The sequence below is a fragment of the Apus apus genome, chromosome 2 (assembly GCF_020740795.1).
Source record: "Apus apus isolate bApuApu2 chromosome 2, bApuApu2.pri.cur, whole genome shotgun sequence".
NCBI lineage: Eukaryota > Metazoa > Chordata > Aves > Apodiformes > Apodidae > Apus > Apus apus.
The window spans coordinates 68,591,404-68,608,805 of record NC_067283.1 but is presented as its reverse complement, the minus strand read 5'-3'; the positions used below and the strand labels follow the sequence as shown (position 1 = coordinate 68,608,805).

The 17,402-nt window shown below is 43.1% G+C and overlaps 1 protein-coding gene across 7 annotated transcripts in view; it reads left to right on the top strand.

The window, feature by feature from the left end:
- The window catches only part of RREB1 (ras responsive element binding protein 1), a 121,489-nt gene that overhangs the window by 75,770 nt on the left and 28,317 nt on the right, over positions 1-17,402 (top strand). For all 7 annotated transcript variants that reach the window (XM_051612417.1, XM_051612418.1, XM_051612421.1 and 4 more), the window contains 2 exons: positions 6,929-7,073; positions 8,273-8,412. In XM_051612417.1, coding sequence (XP_051468377.1) covers positions 6,929-7,073; positions 8,273-8,412 — 285 coding nt within the window. The remainder of the gene's footprint in view (positions 1-6,928; positions 7,074-8,272; positions 8,413-17,402) is intronic.

Here is a 17,402-nt window from a genome sequence, read left to right as displayed (position 1 = left end):
GTGCTGCTTCATGTTCTGTTTGTTTAGGATTTAATTCCCATGTATGTCAAATGGCAGAAGCTTTGAAGAGGAATTCCCTGTGTTTTCCTGTATCTCTAGACAATTCGGGCTAAAGTGACATTTGTTAAGCAGAATGAAGCAAAAACAGTGGCAAAGATGACGTGACCTAGAAATCTCTGAAAAGAGATGTTATCAGTGTAATTTTCAGTACTGTCTTCTCTTACTCTGTGAGCCCTTTTTCTTTCCATGAGGCTTGAAGAACATTGTGGTCCAAATTTCAGCCTGTCTTGGATGCATCCTGGTTCTGATACAGTAGCACGAAGTTGAAGCTGAGACAAAGCAGACTTTTTTTTTTTAAAAAATAGAGATGTTTGATCATGTTCTGAATCATATACATGCTTTTTCTTTACTGTAGATTATTGAAATCATTTTTTAATTATTATTCTTTAGAGAATATTTACTGTTATTTGAAGGTAGCAATTTAAGTGGATGTCAGGGAAGAAAATAGTGGAAGAGGTGTATTGGCTAAATGGCACGTAGGGCATCTAACCCACTTAGTCATTGCCACACTAGCTTGATTAATATGACTAATTCTTTATGCTTGAGAAAAAAAAAAAAACATAAAGGGAAGGATGGAAAGCACTGGTTTCTGTTCTTAGTGTCTGAATGGTTGGATGTGTGGCTTCCTTGTCTTGATATAAGCACCCAGAAGTGTGAGGATCATCCTCTTGATTTTTATATCAAACTGCTGAGAAATCACAAGGGAGATGGGGAACAGCCATGTGCAATACAGCAGAGTATAGGGTACATCTAGTGGTAAAGTGGAGAAACTTAGAATAATATGTGGGATGTGAAGCCAAAACCTGAACTTGATACTGTCAGATGATCTCTCTGGACTGATAATGCCTGGATTCATTGGCCTCCCCATTGCGTTTCCACAGGCGTGGAGACGTGAGGGAGGAGGAGGGTGTTTATACATGCACTGGATCCTGCGCTTAGGAATTAATCTTGATTTAGATGCTGGGACTTTCCCAACCAGGCCTCAGTGAAATTGCTTGCTGCTCCCCCTCTGGACATGCTGCTCCTTCTAATCAGACTTACCTGGCATAAACCTCTCTTGACTGAAAGCCAGCAGTGCTTGTGCTGCCATAGTTATATGGGAGAGGCTTAACCCTGGACCCTGCTCAGAGGCTGCAGATACACCCTTTTGTTCCACACCTTCCTTTTGCCTGGGACTTCGAGCCAGGCAGGCCCTTTCTCTTCGGGATGTGGAGCACATCAGCAGCTGTGGAAACACGGGGTACAGCAACCGTGTGGCTTTTCTCCCCAGAGTTAAGAGGTGAAGGATTCTGATGCATGCTTAGGGATGCTTCCTCTCCAAGAGGCAAAAGAGTGCTGATCAGGTTATCTGCATGCAAAGCAGGAGCTCCTGGTTTTGTTCATAACCCAGTGGGACCCAGGGCTGGAAGCAGCTCTGTCTTGCAGTGAACCTCTTTCAGGATGCTTTGACTCCTTGTTCTAGCCTTGAGCCAGCCAGTCAAAACCTGCCCACATTCTGGTCTTGGCATTGAAGCTGTAGGCTGCCTTGTTTCAAGACCTCCAGAAAGCTTATATGATCAACATGCAAATACCCTTGGCATTAAGAAAATACAGCAGCCCTTTTTGGAGATGCAGTAAAGACAGGAGCTGCACGTCCCTTCAGTAGGACACATGCTCTTTTTTTTTTTTGCCCTCATGTGGGTCTCCTCCCTTCGGCACTGATCCAACAGTATCCACAGGGAGAAAAAGAAGTAAGGCACTTGAGTTCTGCATTTGTTTATTGTTACGAAAGTCTCTTCAACGAAAAACAGCAAAGTATTTGCTTGCTGCTGTCCGGTGGAACCGTCACCCTTCTGATACCATGCTCTGCATTACAGTGTGGGGCTGAATACATTTTCTGCCCCTTTGTTTAAAAAAGAAAAAGAAAAATAAAAAAGAAGGAAGCTGGGGAAATTCCTGTGCAGTATCATCTTAGTCATCCTGTTCACTTGACTGTTAGAGGGGAGAGGAAAGTTCTACCAGACGAGAGGAACTGGAAAGTGATTCTTACCAGGAGGATGGAAAGAAAGGCAGTCAAGCACTTGAAAAATGTGATTTTGTCAAGAGGGCTGACTGGCACACAGTCATAGCACAGTTGGATCCACTTGGCTCACCTGTGAAATTCTTTGTGCAAGGGGGGGGAAAGAGATTACGAGGAGAGCTTTTTCATGTACGAAAAGCATAGTGTGTAGCAAGTTAACTGCGTTTTTTACATAGCAGTTCTTAAATGTTAAGAGTTTAGTTCAGAGGTGGAACAGACCTTGTTTGGAAAAGTCTTAATTTCCTCTTTCCATTTCAGGATTATTTTTTGCAAATTCTTCTGGCTCTCCATCTGACCTCATTTTTAAGTAGAGTTCTGTCACTTTCTCTGAGAGGTTAATCAAGGCTAGCTAGCACCTTGTGCAAGGGAGACCTCCCTAAAATTAAGCTGAAAGTTCCTACCTCCTTCCTTTCATCCTCTGTATCATGATTGCATTTTAGTGTTCCTCTCTCAGTACTGTCCAAGTGTATGTGTACTTGCCTGTGTGCTGGGGAGACTAATAATCACCATGCAGGTTTCAGGGCTTTATACCTTCTTGAGCTTGTGTGTTCTTCTTGAGTTGCTCTGTAGGATGGCTCAGAGCAGCACATCATTAATTTAAATTAGAAAAATGTGCCAAGTTTCATCCATTGTGGCTCTGGCTCTCTTCTGAGATGCAGTAGTGGTCACTTCAGAGCTGCTGGAACATGTTTCTGTAACCTGTATCTGTGAATGAATGTAGACATTTCTGTGCATGTTCTTATTTTGTCCTTTTTCTGTACTACATTCTTACTTGAAGTGTTGAGTGTTTATATGTTGGGTTTTTTTGTTGTTTTTGTTTTGTTTTGTTTTTGGAACTGGTGAAAATCATACAATTTTCCTTTCTCATTGTAAGATGCTGAAAGCCAGGCTGACTTACAAGCCTTACTTTCATTTTCAAAGTATGCCAGTTTTGTCAGGCCGAAATACGTTGTTATAGTCACAATGGGAAAATAACTTCCAAGCACAGCTTTGTTCCTGTTCTCCTTGTATCTTGGCAGGCTAAACAGTGAGGTTGAGCATTTTCAGTGTTACATGTAAGATCTAATCAAGGCAAACTCTTCTAAAGGAGGATAAGGCAAAACAAATACTCTCCCCCTCCCTGCCCCCCCAATTATAGTGAGGAAACTTTTTAAGTAAAAGAAGCTTTGTTGAAGGGAGTGTTTAACTTTAAAAGAAAGGTTGTGGATGTGACTTGGCATCTGGTGCAGTTCAGCCCAAGTTGGGCGAGAAATGTTTTCTTGAGGCAGAATGACATCCACGTTGCAGAGTAAAAGAGGGATGAAGATTGTGTCTATCCTTTGTACTTCTCAGCTTTATCTTCCAGCTTATCTTGGGCTGTAGCTCTAGTAATATTTTTCCTCTCCACCCTTGATTTGATGTAGTGAAACTTGCTTAACCTGCCAAAGGAACAAACCTGCTGGCTGTAATATGGACAGGTTGTAACTCTCCCTGAGAACTCTGGAACCTGATGCTTTGGTTTAGAATTTTTTTCTTTTTCCCTTAATGATTGCATGCAGGGAGCTATCACAGTGTCTGTGATATATGACCTACAAAGTACAAGTCAAAGGTGCAGTCAGGGTGTCTTCCTGTTTATAGCTCAATAGCTCAGGCTGCTTCCTTTCAAATATGCGAAACTAAAATATGAAGGGATTGCCACATTCCTTTCTGTGGGTACAGATTCTGCTCTCACTTTTAAGGCATGGCAAAAGCACACATATTGCAGGAAGGAGAACTGCCAACTGGGGGCAGCGGATGGCTTAGCAATGCCAAAACTTTGCTATGCCTTGTTCGCTAGGCACAACCAAGCCCCATCACTGTGGTGCAGCACCCCCACTAACTAGCAAGCCCTGCCTCATTAGCATAAGGTATATTGCAGACAGGGCTGGACTGCTTTTGGGACTTGCAGGAGCCAGTGTGTTTGCATGCATTAGGTCACGCCGGGCAGAGGTGCCAGGTTGGACTGGCACTAACCTAGAGGTCTAAACAGTTTCTCCTGTTAGTATGCTCTGGATGTGCCAGCACACCTCTGTCAAGTAGGAGCAGCTCCATTGAAACAGGTAGAGTTCAACAGGTGGACAAACAGCAGGAAGAAGGAACCTAACCATGAGGAACCTATTTTGCAATGGGTAGCTACTAAATAGGAGTTCTGCATACTTTTTACTGGCAGAAAGAAGACTAACAGAAAATAGGACCAAAAAGTCCCACTCTTAATGTATAGTAGGTTTGTTTGGTTTGTTTCTTTCTTTCTTTCTTTTCTGGGTGAATGTGATTTAGGCTGAATGCTCTTGCTCTCTAGCTCTCTGGAAAGTTACTGGCCAAGCAATATTAGCTACGCATCAGCCAAGCTGTCAGAAGGTTAAGCATGTGTGTGTGTGTCTGAAGTGGGGGACAAACAGACACAGGGAAAAGCCTCTGTCTCACTCTCAAGAGCTAATCAAAACTGGAAATCAGCCTTTACCAAAAAGAAAATTCAAAAAATTCAAAAATTAAAAAAAAAAAAAAAAAAAAAAGAAAGAAGAATCAACAAACCACCTTCTAGGTTTTGCTTTGCCTGTGCAATTGAATACTATGTTTTGTTGTTCCCAGACGCTTTTCAAGTTTTATCTTCAACCATTGTGGACAGAAACCCTTTGAACAAATAACTGGTTTCTTTTCCCTCATTCTTGCATAAATACAGGCAACTGCTCCACACTATTGTTTTGCCTCTGGTAGGAGGCTTTGGGATTGACTTAGCCAGCACGAAAAGTTAGATCAGTGTCATAAGAGGAAAACAAAAGACAAAAAAAAGGAATAAAGAAGATGAGGCGTTACAGTACCTGTAGATGTCTTCCTTGGAGATTTTGTGAGACCAGGTAGCGCTGTTCATCAGTTAACTTTGATGCCTATGGTGGTGGGGCTACCAGAGGACCAGGGCAGGGGAGTGCACTGCACTCTAGAGGCTGTGTCAGCACTCCAACTTCTCCCTGGATCCTGTCAAACTTGGAGAGAGCCAAACCCTCGGAGCTTCAATTGTCCTTCTGCTCCCAGTCGGGTGATTGGCAGGGAAAGAGGTCAGACAAATTTAGCAGTGTTTCTGTGATGCTGTGCCCAACCTGCTGAGCACATCTGCACACAGATGCTGTCTTCTCCTTGAAGCTCCCAGAATGTGACTGACAGATGTCACCAGTGTCTGTCCACCATTTGTTTGACCAGTGAGGGTTACTGGGGGCTGGGGAAGCCATGTTTTTTCACACATGTACCTGGTCGTCCAAGCAGCCCCAGCCTTGCTGGGTGCTGAAAGCAGGCAGTAGCTGAACAGCCATTTTAATTTTGCGTTGGTTCTGGTACACATGATGATTTTGGCTTGAGACTGTTTCCGCCTAACACCCTCAGGAACCCAGCTGTAGTTTGAGATGATAATTTAGATGCCTTTTTTAAAAAAAAGGTTCAGAGATTGTGAAAGGAAGCATGAAAAAAGCATTGTGTGAGGAGACAGTCCTCCCAGCAGCTCCTGTGGAATCTGCCCATGGGTCCTTTTGGTTCAGTGTCGTCTTGAAGCATCATGCGCTTGGCATCCAAAACCAAAATGGATTTTATGTCATAACATCCAAGCAGTTATGAGAACATATGAGACTCATCTAGGTTACAACATTCTCTCATGTTTGAACATGACAGTATGCAGTCAAGCTAAATGGCATGGTCCTGAGCTGAGTTGGGGGAGTGACTTCTGAAGGATGTGACCAGATGCCATTAACATTGTCTTCCTTGTGCTGCTTTACAATCAGTCATATAGACAAAGGGCAGCTTTCTCCTGCAGTCCCATTTCTACCTATTAGGAGCATAAGTTTCCGTTGCATGCAAGTGCCTCAGTTTGATATTTTTTCAAAAGTACTGTAAATTTGAAGTGGGACTAGAGGCCCTACATTTTTTTAAAAAAAGAGAATTTACAGTTTGAGCTTGGGAGCAATACCCCAGAACTAGACAACAGTGTCTTCCTCAGGTTGCAAATACAGAAAACAAAGAGGCAAGTGGGTCAGGTATACAGATATTAATGAGATTGCTTCCTGAGCCATTTTTCCCCTCTCCACTTTCCAGTGTCTTTGTGACAAGAAATAGTTGTTTTCCTGGGGAGGCAGGTTTGTGAACATGTTTTTGCAATATGGAGTTTAGCAAGCCAAACCTGCTGCAGCTTAACAGTGACTAGATATATCTTGACTTTGAAGTTGCAGTTGAAATTCAATATTGGGATGCACCAGTGTGTTAAGGATGAGAAGGAAACAAATGTGTTTAAGAAATGTTCCTCTGGCATTGGCATATACTGATCCAGTTGGGGTATGAGCTGAAACTATAGAAGGGAAGCCAGCTGAAGATGGGGTGCTTCTTTTGCACAGAGAGAAGTAGATGCTAAGCTTCAGGCTTTTACGTACTAGACTGCCACAAGACTGGGAGGCTGGGCCTGTAGATGACTGTGCAGTATTAGGCAGAAGCAAGGGCCTGTTGGATGATGGGGCATGGGTACGATGCTCATGGGGCCAGGCTGTAGTGGGGCAAGTGCTGTGCTGTGGGTCGAGGCATGGGGGAGAGCTGCCTGGCTCCCTGCTGCAGCCCCACATGGTCCCAGGTGCTGCAAAGGGCCCGTGCTGGATTGTGCCTCAGCTATCTTTCAGAAATGCAGTCTGGTTTATGGGATCTCTGCTGTAAGGATATCCTGTAAAGGCAAACCTTAGAAGTAGTGTTGGCATTAAAATTTATGTGAACTTTCTGCCCAAAATTGGCTGCTGATGGTGTTTTCTTCTTCCTCCTGCTCAGGCACATGAAGATTCATGAGAAGGATCCGAACAGCACAGCAAGCACAACTCCCCCATCGCCGCTGAAGCGCAGGCGAATACCATCAAAACGGAAGTTTAGTCATGATGCTGAGATGGACAGAGAGGAGAGGACACCTGCAAAAAAGGTTCTTAATGGCACATGAAGCAAAGGAGTTTCTTGGCTACCTCTGAAACTGCCGGCTGTGGTGTTCATGCAGTCAGCACAGGAATATTAAAAAGTGGTCTTGTTTCAGACCTGTATATATTTTAAGATGCCATGCTTTTCCTCTGTGGCCAGCGCTGTTGTCTGAGATTGGAAATTATTTTCTAATTTCAGAGATTGAAAGAATTGACTTAAAAAAAAAAATATTGTTTAAATTTTTGGGTTTGCTTATGTTTTATATTAGATAATTGATGTTGGATGACAAGGGGATGAACTGTTCTTTTGCTGCTGCAGCTTTTCCCCTAGATTTGTTTTTTCTTTTCCCTCCCAATTACTTCCTAGTAGTCTTGCAGCATAGTGTTTTCAACTTTTCTTTTTTTTAAAAAAACACAACAGTGATTACTTCAAAAGCAGCAACAGCTGAGGTCTGTTTTTGTCTTAATCTGGAGGAAAAAAAATCTTTAATACATCTCTCTTTCACAGTAGCATCACCCCGCATTATTGGAGTTGCAAGAGCAACCAGAAAATATTTATTGAAGGCTAGACCTTCTCATTAGGTTTTTGTTTATGAAATATTTTAGTGCATTTTAGTCATTGATACAAAACATATGGTGGCTGCCAGACTTAACTTGACCTTCTCCACTTAGTATCTTGAAATGGCAAGCTAGTAGCAGTGCCATTTAGCTCAGTATTCCTTGCTTCTGTTCATGCTTTTCTCCCTGTAATCAGAAGAGGGCTATAGAAAACATGCAGAAGTTCATTGCTTTTCCCTGGACCACTTGAGTTAGGAGTTGGCAGTATCTCAGTGGCATAAATAATTGAGGCTGACAGCTCGCCTGGTTTCCTGAAGGGGGAAGAATGCTAGTTCAGTGGTATATAAACATAGGGGTTTATAAGCTGGTCAGATTGCAGTTTCTCAGTAGAGCTGATGTATCCATGACTTAGCAGCACGCTTCATCTCCCATGGAGCCTCCCCTTCTGTCATGCACATTCTCACACACATGCAGAGGCTGTGTTGCTCGCCCACTCTCTGTTGCCAAAATATGTCGTTTCTGGCCCCCCGCAGCAAAGTTACAGATGAATCCCTCTGCCTCGTTTTTAAGCGATGGACTTCAAATGAATTGCATGCTTGATTTGTTGCTTAACATTTGGTCTAGTGAGGTTTTTCCCCTCTCTCTGAAGGTTGTCGAGGATGGTCACTCCGGTGAAGGCGATAAGAAGGCTGAGGAGGAAGTTTATCATTGTCCAGTATGTTTCAAAGACTTTTTTTGCAAATATGGGCTGGAGTCCCACATGGAGACACATCCAGATAATTCACTGAGGTAAGAAAAAGTCCTCAGATCATTTCTGGTCACCACATGGCCTGAGGGAGCCTGCTGAGGATGGGAGGGAGCCATTCAGCCCCCTGCACTGTTAACTGGCCCCCTTTGTGATTTCATACAGATTTTTAGATGTTTCTGACTCATCTTGTGTCACCAGAGTTCTGTAGCATTTAATTATATTATTTTTCACAAATACAGGAAATCTTGCCCAGTTAATAGCTGGGAATGTTTGTAGAAGAAATTAGCACCCCTTCCTCCCCTCTAAACCTATTACTGTTGTTACATAAAACTGTAAAATACCAACACTGCAAAATTTTAACAAGTTAATGCTTAAAACGTGAAGCAAAACTTGATAAAAGTGTTCAGGTACCAACCCATGAGATTCTTCTGCTTGGGAAGAAGGCTGCAGCTGGGTATAGAGGTTTTGTTTTCTGTCATGAGAGTGAATGAAAATAGTGGAGTTTCTGGTGCCAGATTTCCAATATAATGTGTTATGCTTTTCTTCCTGTTGAGGTTTGGGAATGATTTGGATTTTGTTTTAAATCAGCTTCTCTTAACAAGGAAAAATTAGTTATTGTTTGGGAAGGGGCTTGAGTGTTATGTTTTGATTCAAGCAATTGTCCCTGGGACTCCTGATACTTCTTTATTTCTAGTTTTTACCACAGAAAAATGCAGGGCCAGGCACATGAAGATATAAAAGAGATATTCCAGCTCTAGTTTAAACTGCTGTTTTAGAAAAATACATTTGTCCATTTGCTGAAGCTTATTGGTGTTTTAAGCTTATTTTGGGAAATTGCACTCTCTTAGTAGTCTTTTCATAAGGGTTCAGAATTCAGCATCTAGAAGTGTTAACACTGTCTCCTGAATACAGTTTCTTAATAGAATGGGATGGACCAGAGCCATCCCATTCTATTGAATGGGATTAATTCTATTAAATTTTCCATTTTTTAAAAAGTTAGAAAACCTTGGTAAATACATGTAAAATAATTTTAAAAGGTACTAAGTGCTGTAATTATGGGGGAAAAGAGATGGAAAGCTCGCTCTTAAACTTGATTCAGCAAATAGTAAATTAAATTCAGTTTGCTGTTTCTGAAGTAAATGAAGTAAATTTTCATTATAGAGCAAAACTGAAACAGCTGTTCTCTGGTGAGAGCTCTGCAACCCCCACAAAAGGGAGTTGAAGATAATTTTGCTGTACACTTCATGCTTCAGAGGAAGCAGCTGTCGTATTAGGCTTAGCCTGGTGTTAGCTTCATTTTGAAGCTTCTATGAAGATATGATCTCTTCGCAAAGCTATATGCCATAGAGGTGATTGGAGAGGTGGGCTCTCTGGCTTTGAGTGATGGATAAAAGATAACAGAATAGACACCCTTCTAGCTTGGCAGTTTTTTGCAGTCTGCTGCAGCAAGATGGGAAGACATGCTGGCTGTGCAAACACACTGTTCCTCTTCATGCAACTCTCTCTAGGATTAGGAGACTTGCTTTTGGCTAATATTCTCATGAAATGGATTTTGCTACCCTTGATTGTGTTGAGCAACAAAGACTAAAATGTGTCCTTAAATCAAGCCATGACTGTCAAGCTCTGTGGGCATGAGTTAAGGGTGGTGCTGGGATGCTGGTCTTTATGGACTTGTCTAGGCAGGTGAGGGGGTTTGTCAGGTATTTGCTTTAGCAATTTTGAGACATGTAGGTGAAGATAGGACAGGGCAAGGAAGCTGTGGTTCTCTCTGGTCAGCTAACATATTCAAATGCAACTTGCCTTGCCTATCTGGTTTAAAACACACCTTTTGTCCTAGTCCAGACAAGTCAAATGACACTGTCTGCTTGGCCCAACCTAACAGAAAATCCCGTGCTAAGCAGAGCAGGCTGCTGTTAAGGTGACTCTTTCATCCCAAAGGAAATGGGTTAAAATCCTTGGCAGGCAGAGGCTGTAATCCTCTGGTGCCCAGGGTTCTGCAAGATTGTTTGTAGGATTCAGCAAGATAGGCTGAATGTGGTGTGCCATTCTCAGTCTTGAGTTCATGTGACCAAAATGATTCCTCTTGGTGAGGCTTAAGGATGGGGTTTTGTGTGAAAGAGATGAAGTAAAGAATATTTAGCTAGAGTATCAGAGCAGGAGGCACATGTGTATGTATGGGTGTGCTTGTGGCAGGGAAGCAAACTGCAGAATGTTAGAAGGCATTGATCAAATCCTGGTGTTGCCTTACTGTAAAAGACAGAGAGGAAGAACTCTCCTTAAAGTTCAAACAAACAAAAAAGCGTAACAGCTGTGTTATAAACAAAGGGCAGTGAGCAGAACACAGTCTCTTTTGATTGCCAGTATTGTAAAAGTAGAGTCACTGGGTCAGGACTTCAGTGAGGCAGGTATCAGATGTTGTGTATCCCAGAGCCAGATGCTCTGGGTCTGGCAGTCGGTTTGGAGCTGCCACTTTATGTAGCCCGGCACAGGCTGTTTTGTCATGACCAAAATAAGTGATGTTCCATCTGCCTAGCCATGCCTTTCTTTGTAAACCACAGAGCAAACATCTGACTAATTTTTGCTCCCCAGTAGTTAGTATAAAAAATTATTGTGGACATTGGCTCTGGAGCCATGCACCAGTGTGCATTGCCTTGACAGAGGTACCAGCCCCCCTCCAGAGGTGGATCCCCAGCAGCAGCAGCAAAGTGCAGGGGTGTGCAGGAGCTTCTGCCTGGCTTCCTTGTGGTCCTTTAATCCTACCATTGTGGTAGTGCTGTTGTGTAAATACAGCCTCTGCCCCCAGAGTGTCTGCACGTCCTGGCCCCCCTCTGCTAAGTAGCAGAAAAAGGTAAGGGTGTCTGGCAGCCCTGGATCAGTATGTGAGCAGCTAATTTACAGGGTGGGCCATTACCCTTCCCGGTGCTGTCAAATGAACAACTTCAAATCACAGGGTTAGCTGTTCAAAGTCAGATGAAAAGACACCGCGCATTGTCTTCCCCAGTACTGCTTTTTCATGTAAAGCCCCGAGTGGGGAGCACCTCATTGTTTACTTGCAGCAGAATAAACAATACTTAATCCACTGATTGTATGAGAGGGCCTCCGCTTGGGAGAATATCTCTTGATTATGTAAAATCCTAAATCGTGCATCTTTGTCTCCTAATTACGGTAAGAACTGCCCTGCTCTTGGGAGCACATAGAGCCCTTTGTCCCGCTGACAATGGGCTGTGGCACTGCATCTCCTTCATGGCATTACCCTCCCCGTCAGTCTCTGTCCCTTTGAAGCCCTGAGACCTGTACCCTAATTAGTGACATGAGCTGGTCCCAGCAAGGTTGTCTGCAGCCCTTATTAGCAGTGGGAGGTGGCCCCGGGGTGCTTTCTGACCCCCCTTGCCTCTCTACCTGGATTATTTAAAGAAGATGTCTGTTCCCTACAGCTGGGGCCTCAGGACACCATCTATTTTGGTGAGTTTGTATCTGAGTGTTGATATAATTAGCAGAGCACTGAAACACTGTGCAGCCAACAGGGAAAATGAGAGACCTCGTGGAGCGGGGTAACTTCTCTGGAAACTTTCGTGACAGAGAGTTGCTGTCAAACATGGTAATGTGCTTGTAAAGGTCACCTGACAGACAGCTCTGAGCAACATCAGCAGTGCAAGGAAAGGAGACATGAGGATTTCCTGGGGAGAAGCCTCTCGAGGCACTGTGTGAGGTTTCTCCTCTTTCCTTTGGCAAGTACAATAGAATAGGCTTGAAGTAAAACGTGTGGCTTTTTAAAAAGTACACGCACTATAAAATTCCTCTGTTGGGTTTCACTGTAACCAGAGCATATCACTTTTATTTCCCCTCCTTCTCCTCCAGGAGGCTTCTTACAGTACTCTCTGTACCAACAGCTAAAGGTTTTTTAGATTTTCCTTCCTCAAAGCAGAAAGTAGACATGTATGCTGCCTTGCATGCCCATGTGTCTTCCTGAGGACAGTGGGAGGGAAGAGGTGATAACGTTGCCATTATCTCCTTTCTTAGAGACATATTTCAACATCATTTCTTAGTAAGGATAGTTATGCAGTTTGAACATGGTAAAAGTCTGGATCTTAGTGAGTGTCATGAGTACTTTTTATAGGAGACAAGAAATAAGCAGACATTGCAGAGTGTGAAAGAGTGTCTGCCTCAGCCACTGAGCTGACCTGGTGACCAGAACCAGTAGATGCCTGTTGCCGTTAATGGATTCAGGGTATATTAAGGTTTTTGACCTCTTACAGAGCATGTCCAAACAATGATATAATATATTAAGCTTTGTATCTTGCCAAATCCCAAGCATATTTTCACAAGGACAGCAAAAGCAGTTCTCTTGCCCCAGGGTAATGTGCTTCTGTAGTGCTTCCAAACAAAGAAAACCAAAAAAGCCATTCATAGTCTGCCTTGTTCTTCAAAACAGCTTACCCAAGTTTTGCTGAAACTTGTAAAGTCAGATTGGATAAAGGTTGAGTGACACCATGGAAAAGGATCAGTAACAGGCACAGCTAGGGAATAGCTCAGGTCCTGGAATGCAAAGTGTCGGGACACCCTGATCCTTGGCAGCTGTTGTCATCTGCCTCCAGTTTTGCCAGGGTAGCCACTGTGAGTTCTTGTATCTGAAAACTCCCAGGTGGGAAATATTATTGTTGGGTCTTAGTGTTATTTGGCTTCACTTAGAAGGACTGGACAACTTAAATGCTCTTGTGGACTCTGTGGCTAAATTGTTTCACAAGATGTCACATGCAGCTTGTGATTCAGTCAGGCTGGTCAGGTTTCCCCTTTGCCAGCACATCCCCATTCTTCAGTGCACAATGTCAGATGGTGGGATGCTGCAAGGCACCTAGATTTATGTCCCAGTCTTAAATCATTTTAGCCAATGCACATGAGCAGCCCCATTTAAGTCAAGACAAAATGAAGTGGGTTTTGAGTCAAAATTATTTCAGCTACCTAGAATATTACATGTTTATTGCCCTGTTACTGTTCTTGGGAGAGTTATGTACATCAGCTATTGGGGAGCTAAAATAGCCAAGAAAATAAATGAATGTTAATTTAAAGTATACAGAAATTATTTCAATCACCAGCACCAGTAGAAAAGACTACTATAAGACCAAGTTGTGTACAGAGCAGCAATGTGACTGAATAAAAGTACATTGTACAGGATGTAAAAGGAAAAAGACACAAACACCAGAAAAAGCCCTTTACATTGCATTCCTGTTTTTGCCAATGTCTACTTAAGCAAATTTAGGAATTAACTTTCTATCTTTTCTCTCCATATATAGTAGGCAATAATCCTGCTCACTTCATTTTTGTGAAGCACATTGCTTTCTACACATGGTCAGCCTTTTGTGGGTGGAGGATGTTAGTGACATTGCAAGAGTGAATGTCTTTGAAAACTAAATGTTCTTTGCAATTTAAATCACTTGTGAGACAAAATTGTGGGTTCTTGGTGGAGAAAGGAAGTTTTCTCCTAGTAGTAGACACTAGTTACAAGAAGCAACTTGAAGCATGAATGGCAGCTAGTCTCCATGCAGCGTTGTGAAATTTCATGCTACTTTTCCATCTCTATCACAACTGTTGGTATGCACATAAATAAGCCTCATTCCTTGTTAGCACTTCAAAATATGAAATATTGTGCTCTTTTAATGCAGCTGGGTATTTCTGACGTTGTTTTATCCTACATGATTGTTGAGTACCAAGAGAGAGATGCAGAGCACTCCAGCATAGATAGATTTATCAACCTCCTTAACCTTTGGTTTTAGGACACTATACTTTGGCCTTAATATTTCCCTTCTTAGTAATTGTTTGAGATTTTACCAACAAGGATAATTTAAGTAGGAACTGCTGCTAGAGTTCCTGAGTACTAGCACAGTCAGTGCTACAGGACTTGTTGCAGCCAAGGATGGAGGCACACAAGGGTCAGTTCAGCTGACTGCTCTGCGGTGCTCTGCAACATGCTTGCTCGGTGTCTTGCTGATGGGAACTAGGAACTGAATCCTGAACTCTGTTGGCAGCATTTTCAGTGCAGGAGCAATTCCATGAGCCAGCTGGTGATGATGAAATACAGCTCTGATAAACGTTGGGACCAAAAACATACTGTGGTGCGATGCAATTCTTAATGTTGATAAGGCAGAGGAGAGGCTGTGCAAGCGAGCTGGTGAATGCATCCTTTTACTGAGCAATTGGAGAATTAAAATCAGTAGGTTGAGCATTTGTCTGTGTGCTGCCTTGCAAGAGCAGACCAGAACTGCATTTGAAGTGCTTTCTGAAGTTTCTGTTCAGAGAAGAGAGATAGGAAACATTGCTAGCCTAGAAGTGGTCAGCTCACTTCAGGGAGCTCATTGTGTGAAGAGACTGGGAATCCAGAGCAGCTGAGTAAAGATACCAGATAGTGAATGGACATAGGGAGTGACACTCTCATGTGAAACTGTGTGGTGTGTCACATGGTGTTGAGTATCTTAGCTCAGCTGCAAGAATAGAAAGTGGGTAAAATGCAAAGCTAACTGTAGAGGGAAGCTTCTCATAAAAAGGAATACAAGAGGGAAAGAGGGCTGAGCCAGAGTAAGTTTGAGCATGCCTGCCTGATCCTGATGACCAGTTTGTTTATACACAGGCTGTCACAAAGTGCTGGCTGCTGCTTGTTGTGTTAGCAGTCATGTCTGCATGCTGAGTGGGGCTTACCTGCAAAGGTAGGTGAGGACTGCAAGGGTGTTCAGTCCAGATTTGGCTGCACCTATTTGTGAGCCCTGTTGTCATCAGTGTATGGCTATAGGATAGACCAGTGCCTATAGATAAGATTTCTTCTTCATGTTATTTGTGAAAAGAGATGTTACCTTTTTAACACAGTAGACACATAGATTATTTATTTTTAGTCCTTGCCATTAATTGAAAACTACACAAGTACTTGGCTTCTGTATTAGAAAGATGTGTTGGAAGGCAGGAAGACCTTTCCTCTTCTTACCCTGAATGAAAACCAGAAGGTCCGCTTGAGTTTGTGTGCACAAATAATGACTTTTTTTCTGGATGCTGTGCAGCTTCCAATTTTGGTAGCTGCAGAGGACTGTACTAGTCATGCTATTCCTTTTTTTTTTTTTCCCCAGGTATGCCTGCCCCTACTATTAAACCCTTCATTGTTATTTATGTTGATCTTCAGCTCTTGCCCTGTGATTCTGCCCAGCCAATTTGTTGACGCTTCTTGTTTTTAAAACTTCTATTAAGTAAAAAGGTTGTTATGAGAAAATTAACTACTTTGTGCAAGTGTCTGCAGACCATCTCCCATTTTCCCTTTATTTGTTCTTAGTTGCATGTTAATTCTGTCGAAGTAAATGGTAGAATAAGCTAGTGTTCCACTGGAAAAGAGGTATTTAAATGTGGCACTGCTGAAGTGTTGCTGCTACATGCAATTCATTACAGTGTTGTGAAGAAGTGAAATCTTTTTTCCTAATTTTTCTTTGCTCACATGTAAGGTTAAAAGGTGTCACAGCCTGGCTAATGCCTTTTTATTAAACCGTACAGTGGTTAACTTCGCTGGAGTTGCTCTGATGATGGGAGTTATGATATGCCAGTACAGACCCTGGCTCTCCAGCATGCCAACAAGTTTCTGAAGCACAACATCACCCTGGTTTATATCGCATCTGCTCTGGCTCCTACATGATACTTTTCTCGCCTGGACCACAGTGCGGCTGTAGGAATGCACACAGCATTGTGCATCCCTCTATTAATAGAAGGGCTGGCACAGTGGTTTCAGCCTTTGCTGCACCCAAGGGTGGCTTCTTTGAGGGAGAGGATTAAAGGGCAACAGGACACGTTGGTTACAAAGTCAGAGAGCCAGTGGGGGGGTGGGAAGGAGGAAAAGTTAAAAGTCCTGCCTTTGCTGAGGAGATAAAGCAGCATGTACTGAACTTCTGGTGAGCTGCCCCCATGTGCACTGAGAAAGGGGAGGGGAGCCTCTCCATCCCGTTAAGCCTGGCAAGGAGTTAGCTCCCAGTGATCCTGTGCTGCTTGCCGTTTCTGCACTGACCCCAATAGCATTGGGCAAGGTGGAGGTTGGACAGCAGCAGGTCCTGGTGCTTCAGGGTCAGACACTGTGATGCTGCAGGGGAAGGAGGCACGAACGGTCATTGCAGGACAGCAGGAGGACCCACAGGGATCCCCTGGGAGGGAGGCAGGAGTGGCATTCATAGCGCTGCTTCTTTTCCATCACTCATCTGCTGCAAGTGGGAGAGATTACTGCAGCTGTTGGATGTTATTTCCCAGGGCCCTGGGTGTGGAGGCCAGGAAGGGGTTTTCATCCAAAAGGAGATGAGTATCTGGATCTGGGTGGGGTTACACAGGAGAAGAAATCAATTTGTTCTCTCTCATCTCCTTCCCTTCGCCTTGCCCCAAAATAAGTGAGAGAAGCAAAATGATCCTTTCTTGAAGGGGAATGTGTCTGTAACCTGCTAGTTTTTCTTTCATAGGTGGTGAAAGCCCTTATGTTTAAAACCATCCTTCCTCCGTCTCCCCCTCCTTGTTGGCCTCCTCTGCAGTACATGTTACCAGTGTGAAGGCTGGGAACCTGCTTCTGCCCCTGGTGTGGAGATGAGTCAACAGCAGGGAATACGTATCTTTCTCTTCTGCCCAGTTGTATTATTTTTAGGTCGGCATAGGGTTTTCTTTGCTCATAAGGAGAGACACATTGATTCTGCAAATAATGTGAGACAAAAAGGAAAGTAATAAGGACAAAGATAGAAATGTATGTATTATATGTATTAGGGATTTCAATGGGAGGAGTCAGATGTCTTAATAGTGCATTAGTGACTTCCGTCTCAGGGTGTATTTCATTCTTGCTTTGTTTTCCTTGCTTCTGTTTGTAGCAGTTGCTACAAAGCACAGACAGGAAAGGAACAAAATGGTACCAAGCTTTTTATTTTTATTTGAGGCCTAGAAATTAACACTGTTTTTATTTGTGCATCTGCAACATGGGCAACACTGTGTTAGTGAGTTGCATGGGTATTTCAGGTTTTGGTCTCCTCTTGCATGG